This window comes from Staurois parvus, unplaced genomic scaffold (assembly GCF_062004578.1).
Source record: "Staurois parvus isolate SC_StPar_1 unplaced genomic scaffold, SC_StPar_1.0 ptg000420l, whole genome shotgun sequence".
In the NCBI taxonomy this organism is placed as follows: Eukaryota; Metazoa; Chordata; class Amphibia; order Anura; family Ranidae; genus Staurois; species Staurois parvus.
In genome coordinates this window covers 1976810-1996786 of record NW_028318216.1, presented here as the reverse complement: position 1 = coordinate 1996786, position 19977 = coordinate 1976810, and the positions used below count along the sequence as shown (strand labels likewise).

Below are 19977 nucleotides of genomic sequence, written 5' to 3'. Positions count from 1 at the left end.
TTACAACCAAAAACTTAAATGTATTTTATATGATAGACCAACACAAAGTGGCACATAATTGGGAAGTGGAAGGAAAATGATAAATGGATTTCAAACGTTTTTACAAATAAAATATGTGAAAAGTTTGGTGTGCATTTGTATTCAGCCCCCCCCGGAAACAATACTTTCTAGAACTACCTTTTTGCGGCAATTACAGCTGCAAGTCTTTTTGTGGATGTCTCTACTAGCTTTGCACATCTAGAGAGTGACATTTTTGCCCATTCATCTTTGCAAAAGAGCTCAAGCTCTGTCAGATTGGATGGAGAGTGTCTGTGAAGAGTAATTTTCAAGTCTTGCCACAGATTCTCAATTGGATTTAGGTCTGGACTTTGACTGGGACATTATAAACACATGAATATGCTTTGATCTAAACCATTCTATTGTAGTTCTGACTGTATGTTTAGGGTGGTTGCCCTGCTGGAAGGTGAACCTCTGCCCCAGTCTCTAATCTTTTGCAGACTCAAACAGGTTTCTTCTAAGATTGCCCTGTATTTGGCTCCATCCATCTTCCCATCAACTCTGACCAGCTTCCCTGTCCTTGCTGAAGAAAAGCATCCCCACAACATGATGCTGCCACCACCATGTTTCATGGTGGGGATGGTGTGCTCAGGGTGATGTGCAGTGTTAGTTTTCCGCCACACATCACGTTTTGTTTTTAGGCCAAAAAGTTAAATCTTGGTCTCATCTGACCAGAGCACCTTCTTCCACGTTTGCTGTGTCCCCCACATGGCTTCTCGCAAACCGCAAATGAGGCTTCTTATGGCTTTCTTCTTGCCACTCTTCCATAAAGGCCAGATTTGTGGAGTGCACGGCTAATAGTTGTCCTGTGGACAGATTATCCCACCTGAGCTGTGGATCTTTACAGCTCCTCCAGAGTTACCATGGGCCTCTTGGCTGCTTCTCTGATCAATGCTCTCCTTGCACGGCCTGGCAGTTTAGGTGGATGGCCATGTCTTGGTAGGTTTCAATTGTGCCATACTCTTTCCATTTTTGGATGATGGATTGAACAGTGGTCCATGTGATGTTCAAAGCTTGGGATTTTTGTTTTTGTTTTTTTAAACCTAACCCCGCTTTAAAACGTATCCACAACTTTATCCCTGACCTACCTGGTGTGTTCCTTGGCATTCATGATGCGGTTTGTTCAATAATGTTCTCTAACAAACCTCTGAGGGCTTCACAGAACAGCTGTATTTATACAGAGATTCAATTACACACAGGTGGACTCTATTTACTAATTAGGTGGCTTCTGAAGGTAATTGGTTCCACTAGATTTTAGATAGGGGTATCAGAGTAAAAGGGGGCTGAATACAATGCACACCACACTTTTCACATTTTTTTCTACAAAAAAAACTTTGTGAAGTGGAAGGAAAATGATAAATGGTTTTCAATCATGTGCCACTTTGTGTTGGTCTATCACATAAAATCCCAATAAAATAAATTTACATTTTTAGTTGTAACATGACAAAATGCGGACAATTTCAAGGGGTATGAACACTTTTCCAAGGTACTGTATATTAACTGACAAATGTAATAGCGATATCAAGTAGACTTTTTTGTGTGCAATATTTAAACATTTTCCCTTAATTTATGTAATGTATGCAACTATAGGGCTCTGTTTTTGGTTAATTAGGATCTGGAATACGGTGTATTAAACAGAATGTATTCCAGTAGTTGACAGGGTAGCAACTCTCAGACTGAGGGGCCTCTAACCTCTGACTCCTAGCTACTCATTCCAAGGCAAAGGAAATACAGCATTTATTAAAACTGTTATTACAAACCTACAATTTTACCAATTAAGAATAAATGTTCAGATCTATGGACAAGCCCATATGTGATAGGTTCTCTTGTACTTGTATCCATTACAAACTACAAAAAACATAAATCCTCATTTACAGAGAAGTCCTGTACTAAATGGGAATGGTCTACAGTGGGGAAAATTATTTGATCCCCTGCAGATTTTGTAAGTTTGCCCACTTACAAAGAAACAATTTTTATCATAGGTGTATTTTAAATGACAGGAACAGAATATCAACCAAAAATCCAGAAAAAACACAATCAAATGTTATAAATTGAGTTGCAGTTTAATGAGTAAAATAAGTATTTGATCATCAAGCAAAACATGACTTAGTACTTAGATCAAATTTTTTTTCCCACTGTAGCCATTAACTAAGTGATATTAGGTATGTGAGCATTTAAATCTCACTGATGGACTAGAACAGTCAGGGCAGTTCTTTCTGGACACTGGTATAATGAAATGGCTTTCTCTGCTAAAAGATTAAAAAACAGAAGTTTGTCTTTTTTCTTCTATCATACTTACCTAGGTGGATGCAGCATTGATTCGATGCTGCATCTGTCCCCCGCTGGCTCCAAGGGTGAGGACTGAACGATCAGACACCACCCTGCTGCTGTCTGTCAGGCATCGCTGTCTGCTCTGCCCCCCTAGAACTCACTGGAGCGCTGGGCTGTGGAGGGAGCAGGAGCCGCTGGCTCAGGCTCTAAGTGGCTCACTGAGAGGATGAGCCAGGTGCCGGTCCAGACATCTGGGTGGGTCAGGATCTTTCCCCAGCCTGGACCAGCTGAGAGCAGACTTTAGCCTGCGCTTGGCTGAAAACTGGTCACAGGAATGCAGAACAAATTGCACTCCTGTGATATACAGGAGAATTACAGCCAAACAAGCTTTGATTCTAATTCTCCTTTACCCCTTTCCCTGCCAGCTCTATATCCTGTACGGACCTGAAAGCAAGGATTTTACAAACATTCCCCAGTGGCCGATTGAAGCACACTCTGTCAGATGGAAGCATTCTGGCTGCTGCACTGCCTTCAGATTGCTTCCACACACCTAGCATGTGTGAGCCATGTATCCCGGACTCTGCTTGCCCATCTTCAGGCCCAGGACCAGCATAGCAGGTGCTGCCGGTTAGTGGCAGAGAGCAGAGCAGACACACTGCTCTCTTCCCCTCATTATTGCTGACCTGGAAGCAACGTGTTTCATGCAACGTCTGGGTTCCCCTGTCAGTGTTCCCGGTCGGGAAAAAAAAATCTAATGCAGTGCGATCTGCACTGCATTAGATTCAGTGGAGCACATGGGACAATTAAAGTTACACCCAAGCACATAAAATCCCCCCCACATTTTTGTGCCCCCACCCCGACATATAAGCACAAACACAAAACGCATGCGTCGGGTGCACCTATGCATGAAAATGCTGATTACTAAACATGTTACATATCGTCGTGCATGCCGCAGCAAGAGCAATATTTCTAGCACCAGATCTCCTCAGTAACGCTAAACTGATGACCTATAGGGGGCTTTTAAAACGTCACCTATGGAAAATATTGAGTACTGAAGTTGTCGCCATTTCATGGGGACGGTTTGACAAGTTGGTTATCCATTTACATTTGCAACCTCATCTTTTATATTTTACCATATAATTTGATCATTTGCGTGCCCTAAAATTGATATGTGCAGTGATTTTGTGTGACATAAAAAATTGGATCTACCACTATTTTATTCTCTAGGGTGTCTGCTTTCAGAAAATATATGTTTTGGGCATTTTATGTCACTTTGAGCACTAAAATGATTTTTTTTAAACGTCCAAAAATTCTCCGGCAGTGAAAAAGCAGTATTAAACTAAAAGCCAAAAATGTAATATATTGCAGCTTACCAATCAGATGTGGTGGCTGCATCCGTTTTTTTTTTCCTTAGGCATTTTCCTTTTGTTTTCACCTGGTGATCTGACCAGTAACACACTGCCTGTTTAAGCATGCCCCCACCCTGGATGAAGGAGCACAGGGACACAGCAGACCGCAGCATTGTTAATCTGGATAGGGAGGGAAGGAGGGGGGGGGGGGGGGGGGAGAGTGTTAGATGTACTAGCAGATTTAAAGTCGAACTCAAAGCTTTTGGCACACATTTACTATGTCCCCCACTAACATGTGAGGGTGCATACATTATACAGCACTGTGTTCCGGTGCAAGCCAAGACCTTACTGCCTCAGACCCAGAACACAATAGAGTCTGTCTGAGAGGCGTTCAGCCACTCATAGAAAGCAATTAATTCTATCAATGAATACAAAGCTTCCTCTGATTGGCTGCCTCCGAGAGGAGGGCTGATGATGTCAGCCAATCAGAGGAAGCTTTGTATTAATTGATAGAATACATCGCTTTCTATGAGTGGCTGAGCACTGATCAGACAGAATATCGTATTCTGGGGCTTAGACTGGAAAGTCTCGACCAGCTCCAGAACACAGTGCTTTATGTAGCCTCAGCTACATACAGTTTCTACAGCACATCCAGCGGACTCACATTAGTGAGGGACATGGTTTGTTTGGGCCAGCCTGACCCAAACAAACTATGTATAGTGTACCAAAAGCTGAAGTTCAACTTTAAAGATACTAATAAAAACTGAAGCCAAACTGCAGCTCACACTGCAGTTACAGCAAGTTTTTTTTTCCTTTTGGGATAAAGATTTTATTAAAACAGGCTGATCATTGTAAGCACCCATGCCAGTGGTAAATGGTTTGTCTCAATCCTCTTAACTGATACATTTGTAGGACAGCTTGTTCTTTTGGGGAAAAAAAAAAAAGAAGACGACTTACCAACCAGATCACCAAGTGAAAATAAAATAAAGCCTAGAAACAAACAAAAAAAAAACCTAATACAGCCACCACATGCAAGAATTGGTAAGCTGCAATATAATAAATTATTGCTTTTAGGTTTAATACCACTTTAAGATTGTTTTAGGCCGTTTCCACACCTGATTTACGCTTATGGGTTTCATATTCACTTGTTAACTGACCACAGACATTAGAGTGTAGTTGGACACGTGACGGTTTTGTGTATTGTCACGTAACATGCACAATTAGATCACCCATGCATGTATACTGATTGCTATGTAGGTGCATAGGGAAACAAAACTTACCTCCAGCACTTATCTTCTCAGGGTTTCCTTGGGAAATTGGCAAGCACCTAAAAATCTAACAGCTATTCGCTACACCCCAAGATCAGTAATTTAGGACATGTCTATTAACATAGGTATTCTTTCCTGTCACGTGAGGAGGACAATATCAAAACTTTCTTGAGCTCCAGCACCATTTGTCACAGAGCTTACATTGCACAGGGTCTGGGCTGAACACCACAACAAAGAGCAGTCAAGGCGAATACAAGTGACTCGAGAAGTGGGGCAGAGGCATTAGTGCTTGATTTTGTCAATTTGCTCTAACAGGGCAAAATAAAAGAACCTCTTTAATGATAAGGGTAATGATTTCAACTAAATAATATTTGTGCTGGCTTATAATTATAGCAAGTGTATAGTATATCACAAATTAAAAACTGGACCTGTACTTGTCATGTGCACGATCGAAGTAAAAGAGAACAATATTTTACTCTCAGGCCAGGGATTAGGGGTCACTGGGACATAGAATTACACGTTTGTAGCATTTATGATTTCATGCCAGCTTGCGATAACATGGACAATATTGAAGTATAAAGCAGATGAACAGATTTATCTGAATTATGTGGATTTGAAAACATGCCAGTCACACTCACCAGGCTTTGTAGAGTGAACTTTCTCCTGCACAGACGTGACAGTGCCCTGAATTAGCTGTGCTTTTGCAGCATGTAGCAGGCCACTGCAAACCAGTTTATTACCACCAGCCACTGCCCACAGTCCAGAGTCAGTCCAAGCATAAGAGATAGCACCTAGGAAAAAAAAAAAAAAAATGGTGAACCATGAACAGTGACAGAAGAGTAACATTGGGCTCACACAATCTTTCATGGCTCAGACCTGTAGGCACCTTCATTAACAAAGGATATGTACAGTCAGAAAGGTGTACATCTACCTAGAATTCAAAGACAACCAAACTAAAATAGCACCCCCAAGCCAAAGATGTTGTCCTCCCATAAAATTCTGTCCATCTGTCTCGGATTCCAGCCCTGAATGGAATGCATTCACCTAGAAAAAGCAATTGAATATATCTCATATATATAATGTATGTATGTATGTATGTATATGTCTATCTCAATATCAGGATGATGTCAAAGATCATGCATACTCATTCCAGGTCAATTACTTTATCCTAGTTGTAATCTTACAGCTGCAGGGAACGGTGTTTTATTAGCACGGTGCAACCAGCCACTACTCTTTCACTTACTTCCAAGTACCACAATAACACACACATACAAAAATAAATCAATTCAGACTGGTTAAATTATTAGTTGTAATACTATTCTTAAAAACCGCTAATTTATTCAGAGAAGTGGCACAACCCTCTTCCGCCCACCCTTTGTAAGTCAGATTTTGAAGTTCAGCAACAATCTGAAAACCAAAACAGCTTCTGTTCTGCATTCCCCTTACAAAACCCAATATTTCCAGATGACAACGGGTGCTGCCTTTAGTAAATGTTTATTTGTAAAACTTTAAAAAGTGTTTAAAAATTATTAGCTTTTAAAATGTAGAATTGTATACAAAACAATTAGAATTTCCCTTTCGCCATATCAGTCAAGGAAAACATTTCAGTCAACTGTCCCTACTTCACATCTCTCTAGCTTTGTACAGACAACAATCAGAAAAATCCTTCAGCAGCAGCGCAGTTTCTCACCAACAAAGCCATTAACATCAACTCCTTGCCCATAGTTGAATCTCATAGCTGGAACCACCATGTCATCAATAAACTTCTTTGTGAAGCCAGACTTCTGCATTACTTCATCTATGGTCATGTTCAGCATTGATGTGAAGTCATCCCCACCCATAGCATACAGTAAAGATTCCGTGGTGGAGAAAGAATAATCAAACTTCTGGTAGCGGTAAATCCTGCCAATAATAGGAAAAAAAAAAAAAAACTTGGTGAAGATGATGCTATAACCAATCACATTTTACTTCTAGGAGCTGGAGGAAAAAAAAAAAAAAAAAGCTGTGACAATTTTACCATTAAAACAGCCTTAAAGGGTAACATGTGATGACAGAAACATGGAGGCTGTCACTGTTCACCCAGCCTTCTGAAAATGTCATGCAGGTTCTCTTGGTTCAAAAATTAGATCAAAATTACCCAGAACAAATATGTAGATGATGACTTTTCTATGACTTTACTAATCTGCATACTTTTCTGGGTCAATGACAAAGTACTGAATCTGATGTTTCAGCATAGCAGCCAGTCAATCATTTGCCCATTTCCAGGAGTACAGGTTATGTCAGTCTGCCTCCCATGGGGGCACCTGGATAGCAAAACAAGGTATGTATAGACAGCTGCAGGTGGGGTCGACACTGAAGTGAACATTGTGTGAGAAAAAGGTGCAGTACTATGCTTTTAAAATCATGTGTTAATAAACATTAAAACCAAATCACTTCCTTTGTTGTGTAAATAGATTTAAACAAGCATGTAGAGATCATGTGTCTAAACCTATACTGTTCATGCTATTCCTGTGATCTTTTTAATTTTCACATCTGTTATACAAATTCAAAAAAGTACAAAAAGATAATGAACAAGATACAAATTACAAACTATTCCAATCAAAGAGTGTAGCCACATTGGATGATAAAGGAGTATTACAAGTCATCACATTACAGTTTCCATCAAACATTGTACAACAGATAAACAGAGAAGGTACAAAGAATGTTAAGTAAGAGTAACCACAGCCAGGTGATTGCATCACAACATCCATTGCAGTTACACAGTAGGTATAATAACTAGTTGAACAGTTGATCAATAGATGGACCAATACAGAGTAAGAGGGGACCATACCAGGGAAAGATAACCACAGGGACCACAATTTAACGCATTTTTTAAGACTCTTAAATAGAGTAGAAGGTATGTTTAAGAGTCAATATTTCCCTTTCTAGATTATTGTTTACTACATCTTTCCATTGTGCAACAATGGAGGAGTGGGAGACATCCATTTCTGTGCAAGTAATATACAGGCACGAAACAACAATCTTATAAGTAATAAGTGGGATAGAACAGGGACTAAAGCTTCAGGAAAAAATTATTAAAAGTGTGATTTTAGGGTCTAGAAAGGTAATTGAAGAGAACAGATAGCATTTATTGTTTGAAATATGGATGACCAACATCAAAATAAATGTAGGGAACGTCCATCTGTGCTCGCCGCTCGCGAATTTCTCCTCGCATTTGCGAGCAGCTTTTTCAAGCCCTGCTCTTGGTATTGGTGTCAGTGAATGCAATAGTCTCGAGCATTGGTGTCTATACTATTAATCGCCCTCACATTGATGGTCAGTAGCAGTGAAATTAAACCCCCCATATTGGTGGTCAGGGACTATGAAAGAGAACACCCCCCTCCTACAAGTGGGCCTGGCAGTGAAATTTAACCCCCACCATATTGGTTGGGACTTTATTTCTTTGTTTGTCTCTGCTTTATGGGTGCATGCAGTTTTAATACTTGACAAGTTTGATATCCATTTACAGGACAAAACCTTAATCTTTGTTTAATATATTGTACTTGTGAGCACTAAAATAAACTTTAGAGTATGTTTTTTTTTACTGAAAATATGTATTTGATAAACCATTGCTCTAGCATCATGTGACCTAACAAATTAAAAACGGCCACCATTTTATTCTCTAGGGTCTCTGCTTTAAGGAAATATTTACTGTATTCGGGGTATTAAGCAATCTTCTGGCCTAAAATGTGCATTTTAAACCGTGCAATAAAAATCAGTATCTGGCAGCAAAGGGCAAAATGGCATTACATGACACGCAGAGGTAAGTAGTATTCCAGTTTCAGAGGGGAGTACAGTGTCCTTAATCAGAGGCAAAGATACAGCAGAGGAAGATGGCAAAGGATAGGAGGGGTTTAGCTCCTCTTTAACCTTTATACTGCCAGAGCCCCCCTCCCCTCCATTACTTTCACACAATCATTACTATTATTACACAGAATTTATATAGCACCAACAGTCTGATACATAGTTTTACAATATAAAAAAGGGAGATAGTACAACAATACAACTCAATAAAAGAGGGTTAGGAGGGCCCTGCTCCTGGGAGCTTACAATCTAATGAGGAGGGGGGGGGGACTGGAAAAAAAAGGTAATAACTGAAGGATGAACTGAAAAGTACCTAAAACTGGACAGAGTAGGAAATAGCAGAACAGATTTGGGTAGGGAGCTCCAGTGGATACGAGAGGCTCTTGAGAAATCCCGGAGAAGAGCATGTAGGGAGGAGACCAGAGAGCTAAAGAGCAGACGGTCTTGGGAGAAGCGGAGAGGCTGGCTTGGGTGTTATTTGGAGATGAAATGCTGTGATGTAGCTTGGGGCAGAGTTGTAAATGGCTTTGTATGTTGTTGTGAATATTTTGAATTTTATTTGTTAGGCAATCGGAAGCCAGTGGAGGGATTGACAGAGAGGGATGGTGGACACTGAGCGGCTGGTAAGTTGCAGGAGTCTGTCAGTAGCATTCATGATAGCCTTAAGGGGGGATAGTCTGCATAGAGGTAGGCCTGTAAGAAGGGAGTTACAATAGTTAAGGTGAGAGATAAGGGAATTAATGAGTAGCTTAGTGATTTCAACATTTATTTTGGAGATGTTACGAAGGTGAAGCGTTTGGAGAGTGATTGGATAGGGGCCTGAAGGACAGGTCAGAGTCCAGGATAAGACCTAGTACCCTGGCATGAGGAGCGGGACAGATAGTTGAACTATTGATCTTCATGGAAAAGCTCAGTTTTAGAAAGACTGAGTTTGAGGAAGTGACGTGACATCCATGCAGATATGTCAGATAGTAAGTTAGCAGAGCAAAAGGAGACTGAAGGAGTGAAGTGAAGAGTAGAGAGATAGATTTGGTAGATAGAGATGGTTCTGGAAGCAGTGTGAGTTTACCAAATGACCAAGGGAGGAGTTGTAGATGGAGAAGGGGCCCGAAAAGGACAGAACCTTGGGGGACCCCTACAAAAAAGAGGAAGTAGAGAGGAGGAGACAGAGTTAGAGGCAAAACTGAAGGAGAGCTGTGATAGGTAGGAAGAGAACCAGGAAGGAGCAGAGTCTTGGAGGCCAATAGAATGGAGTTTTTTTGAGGAGGGGGATGTTCAACAGTATCAAAAAGGCAGCAGAAAGAGCTAATAGCATGAATAGGAGTAGTGGCCCTTTTTTTAAGCAGTTATTAAATCATCATCGAGTTTTGGTGGGGCAGTTTCAGTGGAGTGAGCGAAAGTCAGACTGTAAGAGGTCAAGAAGGTTGTTATCATTGAGGTAGGAGCTCAAATGGTTGTAGACCAAGTGTTCTAGAAGTTTGGAGGTAAATGTGAACAAGGAGATGAGGTCTTACGTTGGTCAGGCTGGTGGGGTCCAGCGAGTGCTTTTTAAGTATGGGGGAGGGAGAGATTGAAGACATGAGTGAGGAAGCATAGGATAGAGGAAGAGGGTGACCGTAGTAGTTGTGAGGGAACGGGTCCAGCGGACAGGTGGTAAGGTGGGCATGTTAAATGGTACAGCCATCTGTGCAGTGGAGATGTCCCCACAAATTACATCAATCTTGTTTTTCAAGTGATTGGCAATCTCATGAGCAATAAGTGAGTTACTAGATGGAGGTGGTGATGGAGAACGCAGAGAGTTAAAAGTAGAGAAGAGATGACGAGGACTGGATGACAGGGTTAATGACAGTGATGAAGCTGGCTTGTTTAGCAGCATGGAGGAAGGAATTGTATTTTAGGAAGGCAGACCTAAATAGGGTGAATTCTTGTTGGGATTTGGTTTTATGTCACAATTGCTCCAGTGCACGGCTAGGTCTCTTGAGATTTCTGGTGTCATCAATTTGCCAAGGTTGTAATGGTCAGGGTTCTGAATCTGCATGTAGTAAGGGGAACAAGTGTGTCTGATGAAGATGACAGTGAATGGCTGTAGACAGAAGAGGCCAGGGCAGGGCAGAAAAGGGGTAAGATTTTATCAAAAGAGGATGTCTGTAGAAGAATAGAGAAGAGAAGGGATCAAGTGGCAATGTTTTCTGGGAGTAATTTTTACTGCTTGGCGGGACTGGTGGTTGGAGACAGGGACACTGTGAAACGAATGAGGTTGTGATCAGAGAAAAGAAAGCAAGTGTTTGTGAGGTTGTAGGGAGTGCAAAAAAATGGGCAAAAACAGGGTCATGGGTGTTATCATCAAAGTGAGTGGAGGACTGTGTCCATCATGTTAGGTCAAAAGATGAAGTTAGGTTGAAAAGTTGAGATGTAGCCAGACTGTTACCATTAATGGGGATGTTAAAGTCACCAAGAATGTTAGTGGGTATTTCAGAAGACAGAAAGTGGGGTAGCCAGGCATAGAAGTCATCAAGGAAATGTGACTCCCGTCCAGGAGGCTGATCACTGCAATCCTTAAGAGAAATTAGAGAAAACAGACTCTCTTCTGAAAAGAGAATAGAGAAGGAGTTGTAGGAAGTATTTGTATAGGAGGTGATGAGTGCAGTAGTAGGGAGAGGGTAGAGGTGAGGGAGATATACAGTTTAAAAAAGAGCTTAGATCATTTACCATAATGACTGCAGAGTGTCAGTATGTAGCATTGAGATGGTTAAATGGATTTTATAGGCTCCTTTAAGGTTAGGGACTGATGTGAATGTACAATATACAGGTGAAACTCAAAAAATTAGAATATCGTGCAAAAGTTCATTTATTTCAGTAATGCAACCTAAAAGGTGAAACTAATATATGAAATAGACTAAGTACATGCAAAGCAAGATAGTTCAAGCCGTGATTTGTCATAATTGTGATGATTATGGCTTACAGCTCATGAAAACCCCAAATCCACAATCTCAGAAAATTAGAATATTGTGAAAAGGTGCAATATTCTAGGCTCAAAGTGTCCCACTCTAATCAGCTAATTAAGCCATAACACCTGCAAAGGGTTCCTGAGCCTTTAAATGGTCTCTCAGTCTGGTTCAGTAGGAATCACAATTATGGGAAAGACTGCTGACCTGACAGTTGTGCAGAAAACCATCATTGACACCCTCCATAAGGAAGGAAAGCCTCAAAAGGTAATTCCAAAAGAAGTTGGATGTTCCTAAAGTGCTATGTCAAAGCACATTAATAGAAAGTTATGTGGAAGGGAAAAGTGTTGAAGAAAAAGGTGCACAAGCAGCAGGGATGACCGCAGCCTGGAGAGGATTGTCAGGAAAAGGCCATTCAAAAGTGTTGGGGACTTTCACAAGGAGTGGACTGAGGCTGGAGTCAGTGCATCAAGAGCCACCACACAGACGGATCCTTGACATGGCCTTCAAATGTCATATTCCTCATGTCAAGCTGCTCCTGAACAACAAACAATGTCAGAAGCGTCTTACCTGGGCTAAAGAAAAACAGACCTGGTCTGTTGGTCAGTGGTCCAAAGTCCTCTTTTCTGATGAGAGCAACTTTTGCATCTCATTTGGAAACCAAGGACCCAGAGTATGGAGGCAGAATGGAGAGGCACACACTGCAAGATGCTTGAAGTCCAGTGTGAAGTTTCCACGGTCTGTGTTGATTTGGGGAGCCATGTCATCTGCTGGTGTTGGTCCACTGTGCTTCATTAAGTCCAGGGTCAACGCAGCCGTCTACCAGGAGATTTTGGAGCACTTCATGCTTCCTTCCGCAGACGAGCTTTATGGGGACGCGGACCTAATTTTCCAGCAGAACTTGGCACCTGCTGACACTGCCAAAAGCACCGAAACCTGGTTCAATGAACATAGGATTGCTGTGCTTGATTGGCCAGCAAACTCGCCTGACCTGAACCCCCTTGCATAACACCTCAGCAGTGCCACAGGCTGATAGCTTCCATGTCACGGCGCACTGAGGCAGTAATTGCTGCAAAAGGGACCCAAACCAAGTACTGAGTACATATGCATGCTTATACTTTTCAGAGGTCCGATATTGTTCTATGTACAATCTTTGTTTTATTGATTGCATGTAATATTCTAAATTTCTGAGATTGTGGATTTGGGGTTTTCATGAGCTGTAAGCCATAATCACCACAATTATGACAAATCACAGCTTGAACTATCTTGCTTTGCATGTAATGAGTCTATTTCATATATTCGTTTCACCTTTTAAGTTGCATTACTAAAATAAATGAACTTTTGCACGATATTCTAATTTTTCGAGTTTCACCTGTATATGTAAAGCGCTGCGTAAATTGACAGCACTAAATAAAGTACCTGAAATAAAAACAAAATACATTTGAAAGAGCAGAGAAGACATTATGAGAGAATGACAGAAGATGTGTTCAAATGCTGGACACTCCTACAGAAAAAACCTCCATTCTAAACGCTATATTAACTAGCCTGTAGAGTAAACAAGTGTATACTGACCTATTCCCCGGGCACTCCAGTCCAGTCACGTGACCTCCCCACTGGAAGGCTTCACTGCTGGTTTCCCTTACCCAAGATGCTGCCTCCTGCACCCGAAGTGGATTGAAGAAACAGATCGGGAGAGGAGCTTGCTGGATCCCTGGACAGGTAGGTGTCCTTATATTAAAAGTCAGCAGCTACAGTATTTGTAGCTGATGACTTAAAGTGTCACTAAACCCAGGACCCTGCATTCACTATATCCGGTCTCCCACAGTACACGGAAATGCAATTATTTTAGTAACTATAAACTGCTAAATACCTTTTATTAGCAGTTAGAGCAATCTTGTGACTTCTATCAGTGTCCAGCTGAGCACTGGTTAAAGCTTGTAGGAGCAGTTTTAATTCTACTATGACTGCCCTATGAAATTGCATAACCCCTGACCCTCTGTCTGGACAGTGCCGATTGGCCCTGTGCTGATAACATGCACTCTCTCAAGAAAAATAAAAAATTATCTAGAAATACAAACCAAACTGATAAGTGCAGAGTGTCCACGAGGCTGTGTTCTATCAGGAGATGAAATGGGGAATGTGGAAGAAGGGAAGGACAAGAGAAGACAGGATCAAACATCCTTTTTACACAATGCAGAGGAATAACCCCTTAAATTCCAAAGCGAGTAGAACAAGCATGTTTTACTGCATATACAGACTGATTTTACTGTTGTGGGTCTAGTAACACTAATTTTTTTTGGTAGACTGCATATCCACTTTAACAATATGGAGGTGACAATATAATAATTCAATATGTAATACATTACAATATGGATATGCTATGGTCACACAATGGGTATCAAGATAATTATTTAAGAACAGTATTTTCCATCACTCAGCATGACTATTCTTTGCTACGTGGCATTTCAAAGTTCAGCAAAATATATTACATTATAACATGAGATTTCAAAGTACATATTCTTGTCAGTATAGTAAGTGCTTTTCTAAGCAGTTTTATATTTAATCAAGCAGAACAAATAGGTAGAGCAAACAGATACATTGATATGCTATTACAATTTTTAACTGGGCTTACAATTAGGTAGAGGGACAAGTGGCTAAATACGAATACATATATCCTACAAATATTAAACTACAGATTTATGTACTAAACCTAAAGTGGAGGGAAAGCCTAATACTTAAATTCCCCCCTGCAATCATTAATTAAGTTCAATCTTATGTGTCAAAATGAATTAAAAAAAAAAATCACTTTTTATATCGTTGTTTTGCACTATCCAGTGCCTGTCACATAACTTTAATCCCCTCTCCCCCCCCCCCCCCCCCCCGAGTCTAAGAGCAGCCAGTGAGCATGTTTACTGAAGGCTAGTGACATCACTTCCAGAAGTGACACTGTTCCTGTGTAGCCAGTGAGCATATACAGGATGGGAGGAGCTGATCATAGGTTCCCTGGTCAGTGATCTCATGAGTAAGAATGTTTTTGCATCTTCATTTATGAAATAATTCAACTCTTTACGACCATCATCAGTGGCTATACTGGTATGAAGCCTGCAGCAGCAGCCGCCATCATCTCGGTATTGATATTTAGAGCCAACTTTCAGCTATCTTGTAAAAGCAATCCTAGTGGCTAGATTGCCACTGGATTGCTTTTAAAAGCAGTGGGAGGGGACGTCCCGTGGCTCTATGGGGCTCTCCCATCCCATTGGGAGACCTGAGCAACCAGCCGGCACTTCAGCCAGCTGACCATAGAGGTATTCAGAAACCAGAACAGCTCTGGTCACCTATATGGTATACCAAACCAGATGCAATGAGCATTCATCACTTCTGGTAAACAGTGCCCTTTTTAAATAGGGGAAATAATCTGATCACACTGATCTTGGTGTGATTAGATGCTTTTAAGGGCAGAGAACAGATCTGAGAACTAATAGACCACAGATCTCTCCATAAAAAGTACCTGTCACTGCCTATTGCTATCACAGGGGATATTTACAGTTTATTGTTACTGCGAGAACAATAAAAGTGATTAAAAAAGTAAAATTTAAAGAGACCGTGTGAAATTTTTATTTTTAAATAATTAACCACTTTCCTACCGGGCACTTATACCCCCTTCCTAGGCCAATTTTCCACTTTCAGCGCTGTCGCACTTTGAATGACAATTGCGCGGTCATTCAACATTGTACATGTATGACATTTTTATCTTTTTTTCACACAAATAGAGCTTTCTTTTTGGGTGTTTTATTTTTTGCGCTATAAACAAAAAAAAGAGCAAAAAAAATTTGAAAAAAAAAAGTTTCTTTGTTTCTATTATAAAATTTTGCAAACAGGTAAATTTTCTCCTTCACTGATGTGCATTGATGAGGCTGCACTGATAGCCGGCACTGAGGATGCTGCACTGATATGCAGCAATGATGGGCAGCACTGGTGGGTGGCACTGGTTATCAGTGTCGATCTCTTTTCTGACAATTCAGTACTTTCCTCACGCTGTGACAACGTGAGGAAAGTGCAGCTGACAACTGGTAACTGCATTTACCCGGTGATCACTGTGTCATTGGACACAGCTGATCACATGGTAAAAGGCTGCTGTGATTGGCCTTTTACCACATCATGTTATCAGCTGTGTTCGTAGGACACAGCAATCACAGAGATCGCCTGGTGCGCACCGCGCAGGAGGGCGCGTTCTGGGAGGACATTATAGGATGCCCTCCCAGAACTGGACAACCGCGCTGTAGCCGTCCTTCGGTTATAGCCCGATTGTCAAGTTGTTCAAAAAAATAATAATTAAAAAAAATAAATAAAAAAAGTTTTAAAGCAACTCCATCCCCTATGCTTGTGTGCAAAGGCAAAAGCACATGTCGATCACGGACACACACAGCGATCATCCCACACATGTGAGGTAACACCACGAACGTCAGATCAAGGGCAGTTATGCTACCACCAGACCTTCTCTGTAAATTTAAAATGGTAACTTGTAAAGGCTTTTAAAGTGTTGCCTATGGATAGTAAACGTTTTGTCGCTTGTGTTGCCTGTGCATGCAATTTTAATGCGTGACATGTTTAGTATCTATTTACTAGGCGTAACATCATCTTTTAAATGTTACCAAACAACTGGGAATTATGTTTTGTTTTTATGCACCAAAATTCAAAACAGTGTATTCTTTCTTACAAATGCCATGTGGCAAAAAACTGCAACACCTGCAAATTTATTCTCTAAAGCTGGCCATACAAGTGTAGATTTATGACCGAGAATATTCCTAAGAAAAGTCGTATAAAAATTCTTTGAACATTCGGTGAATGGACGAATGCCGTTTGAAAATTGTATTTTGCAATTTCTGAACGATAACCACATATACTGGCCGAAACTTCGTTTGATCGAGAAAAGTTTTCCTTACTTCCCCCTTGAATTTTCCGGTTACTGCGTTCAAAAAACAAACATCAAATTGACCCCACTAACGATTAGAATATCAAACGAATATTCTTGAAATTAAAATTCTTGAAACAAAAATCTATACATGTATGGCCAGCTTAAGGTCTCTGCTAAAAAAAAAAAATTCTTAGAGCCTCCCAAACATATTTTTGTTAAAGCAAATAATACTGATTTTTACATGTAAACAAAAAGTGTTAGAAAACACCTGAACTTAAAGTGGCTAAGAAATAAAAAAAAAAACCCAAAAAAATAAAACTACACAATTCACACAGGAGGGTTCAGTGCGCACATACAGTATAGCTGTGCAGGGCTCTGAATCAAGTCCACTAGAGGAGAAGGGAGCTGGACGCAGGAGGAACTGTCAGTGTAGCTGGAAGTGCTCTGGGGTCTCAACTCAGCTCACAGTCTACAATGAGCACAATTCCTCAAAGTGGTTCTAAAGGCTCAAGGTTTTTTACCTTACCTGAGCCCCCCCCCCCCCAATCCAGTGACGTTCAACAGGCTCTGCTGTCTGGGGACTCTCTCCCTCCTCAATGACTGAGATAGCAGCAGGAGCCCATTGGCTGCCGCTGCCAATCACAGCCAGTGACCCAATGAGGAGAGAGCGGGGGGGGGGGGGTTGTCGAGCAGCGGGTCTGTGTCTTATGGACGCACAGAGCAGCGGCTCAAGAGTGAGCATATTGGGGTGCCCTTAGGGCAAGCAGCTGTAGTGGGCAAATTTTCAATTTTGACTGGAATTCCCCTTTAATTATTCTTAAAGCAGAGCTCCGGGCTCCCAAAAATATTTTAAAAGTCAGAAGCTACAAATACTTAAAGCAGTAGTAAACCGCCACAAATAAAACAAAAAAATCAGGTCCCCTTGCAGGTTCAAGTCATAATGTATCACATACTAGCACGTTATGACAAACTTACCTGCACACAGGGCCTTCCAGCGCAGCACAGCGCTGCCACGGCTCCCTGGCACTTCCATCTTCATTCTAGGTTCACTGGGTCCACCTGTATGAATGACCAGGGCCACCTGTACCAATGACATCACTTTTGCGCGTGCCGCCTGGCACAGAGCTCTGAGGATATGGCACAGGTATGCCATTTCCTCAAAGTGCATGTGTCAGTGATGTCACCAGCTGCATCCAGTGTGAATATCTTCTAAACGGTGCAAGTTTAGGAGACATTCACTGTACCTACAGATGGGCCCCATTATAGGCTTACCTGTAGGTACAAGTTAAAAAGTGGACTTTACTTGCACTTTAACCAGTTGCCGACCTTCCGCAGTGTTTCTACTGCAGCAGGGCGGCACCTTCTGTACACAGCGCCGTTTATAACATCGCTGTGCAAAACAGGTAGAGGGCGCGCGCAAGGCGTGTGCCCGCCCTAACCGTCCCACCGATCGCGGCAGCGGGTGTCCATCACCAGATCCCAGCGGGTCATTACCCGCCGGGTCCCGGCGATTACAGGCAATCACTGACAGATAGCAGGGCTGCAGTGTTTACACTGCAGCTCTGCCATCTGTCAGTTCAGAGCACGCTAAACCTGGGAGAAGAGCTTATCTTTCAGGATCAGCGTGTTCCTGTGAAGTACACACCCCCGCCCCCTAGTAAAACACTCCCCTCACACAGTTAACCCTTTCATTACCTATAAAAAAATTAACCCCTTCCTCCCCAGTGCCATTAGTACAGTGTCAAGTGTTTTTTTTTTTTTGCACTGATCACTGTATTGGTGTCACTGGAGATGTCAGTGATCCCAAGTCAGTTCCCCCCCAGTGTCAAAATTACCGCCGCAGTCCCGCCGTAAGTCGCTGATCACTGTCATAAATCGCTGATCACTGACATAAGTCGCTGACCGCCGCCATTATTAGTACAACAAAAAAAAAATACCAGCATCTTTCCTGCCATTTGTAGACGCTATAACTTTCATGTAATCCAATTAATTTACATGTATTGGGATTTTTTTTCAGCAAAGACGTTGCAGAATACATTTTGGCAGAAATTTATGACTAAAAAATTTGATTTTTAAATTTTTTTACTGGACATGTTTTATAGCAAAAAGTCCAAAATATTTTTTTCTCAAAATTGTCAGCCTTTTTTTTTTATAGCGCAGGTGATCAAATACTACCGAAAGAAAGCTCAATTTGTGGGAAAAAAAGGATATAAATTTAATTTGGGTTGCATTGTCAGTTAACCTCCTTGGCGGTATTCCCGAGTGTAGCTCGGGGTAACATTTCAGTACCAAAAGCGGTAACCCCGAGCTACACTCGGGAATACCATGCGGCGCTGCTCCGGCATGTGTTCTTCACTTACCTTACCCTGCGCTCCCACGATGTGTCCCCTGCAGCGTCCCCGGCCATCTCCTCCGGCCGATGCCGGCATCCGGCTTCTGTGTCCTGTCCCTGTGACGTCGGGACGTACGGGCGCCGCCGCCGGCGGCGGGAAATTTAAAAATTTTAAAAAATGTCTTTTTTTTTTTTTTTCATTTTACACAGTAAAACATTGCTGTTTCAACCTATTTCACATACATATTGTCCCTAGTGCTTTGTCCTGCGCCCTGCCTGCATTTTGTCTGTTCTTTCTGCCTGGAAACTGAGAAATGTCCATGGCGTCCAAAAAGTGTCCCTTTAGGTCAAAAGCGGTTTAGATCAGCTAGAGAACAGCGATAGTAAATCAGAACCACTTACAGAATTGAGTGATAATGATTCGTGGGGGAAATTCGTCATCAGAAACTGAAAACGATTTTGCGACTGAGCTCAGCAATGTGCGAACTTGGCGCTCTATTTCACATTTCAGTGTTTTTGGTTTGATTATATTATTGAATTAAATTTTTTATTATTTTTATATTATTTTTATGATTATTTATTAAATTATAATTTATGATTTTGTGTTTCAAATTTTATCATACCCGGGATGTTTACTAGACTCTTGTTCGGACAGATTTCAGTGAGTTTTTCCTAAAAATTACAGCCTACAATAAAAAAAATACATATTTCCATGCAAAAAAATGGTACCGCTTTCAGCACCAAAAATCTGAAATAATCATACCGTCAGGGAGGTTAAAGTAACGCAGCGACATAACACAAACCACTTCTGTAACCGCTTCCTGACCGCCCTATAGCAGAAATACTGCTACAAGGCGGCATGGGTGCGCAAAATCACATATAAATATATATACATATGTGATTCGCGCTCCCGTGGTTTTCACGCCCCTCCCAGATAGCGTCAGATTGCCCATCAGGACACCAGTCATCACATTTAACCCCTTGATTGCCAGGAGCA

The 19977-nt window shown here is 41.4% G+C and overlaps 1 protein-coding gene across 1 annotated transcript in view; it reads right to left on the bottom strand.

Annotated features, from left to right (window-relative positions):
- Nucleotides 1–19977, bottom strand: part of LOC149454702 (prenylcysteine oxidase 1-like) — a 36597-nt gene that overhangs the window by 5186 nt on the left and 11434 nt on the right. The window contains exons 4-5 of the mRNA XM_089687188.1: nucleotides 6636–6847; nucleotides 5584–5736 (exon numbers count right to left, since the gene is read on the bottom strand). Of these exons, the coding sequence (XP_089543314.1) occupies nucleotides 5584–5736; nucleotides 6636–6847 (365 nt within the window). The remainder of the gene's footprint in view (nucleotides 1–5583; nucleotides 5737–6635; nucleotides 6848–19977) is intronic.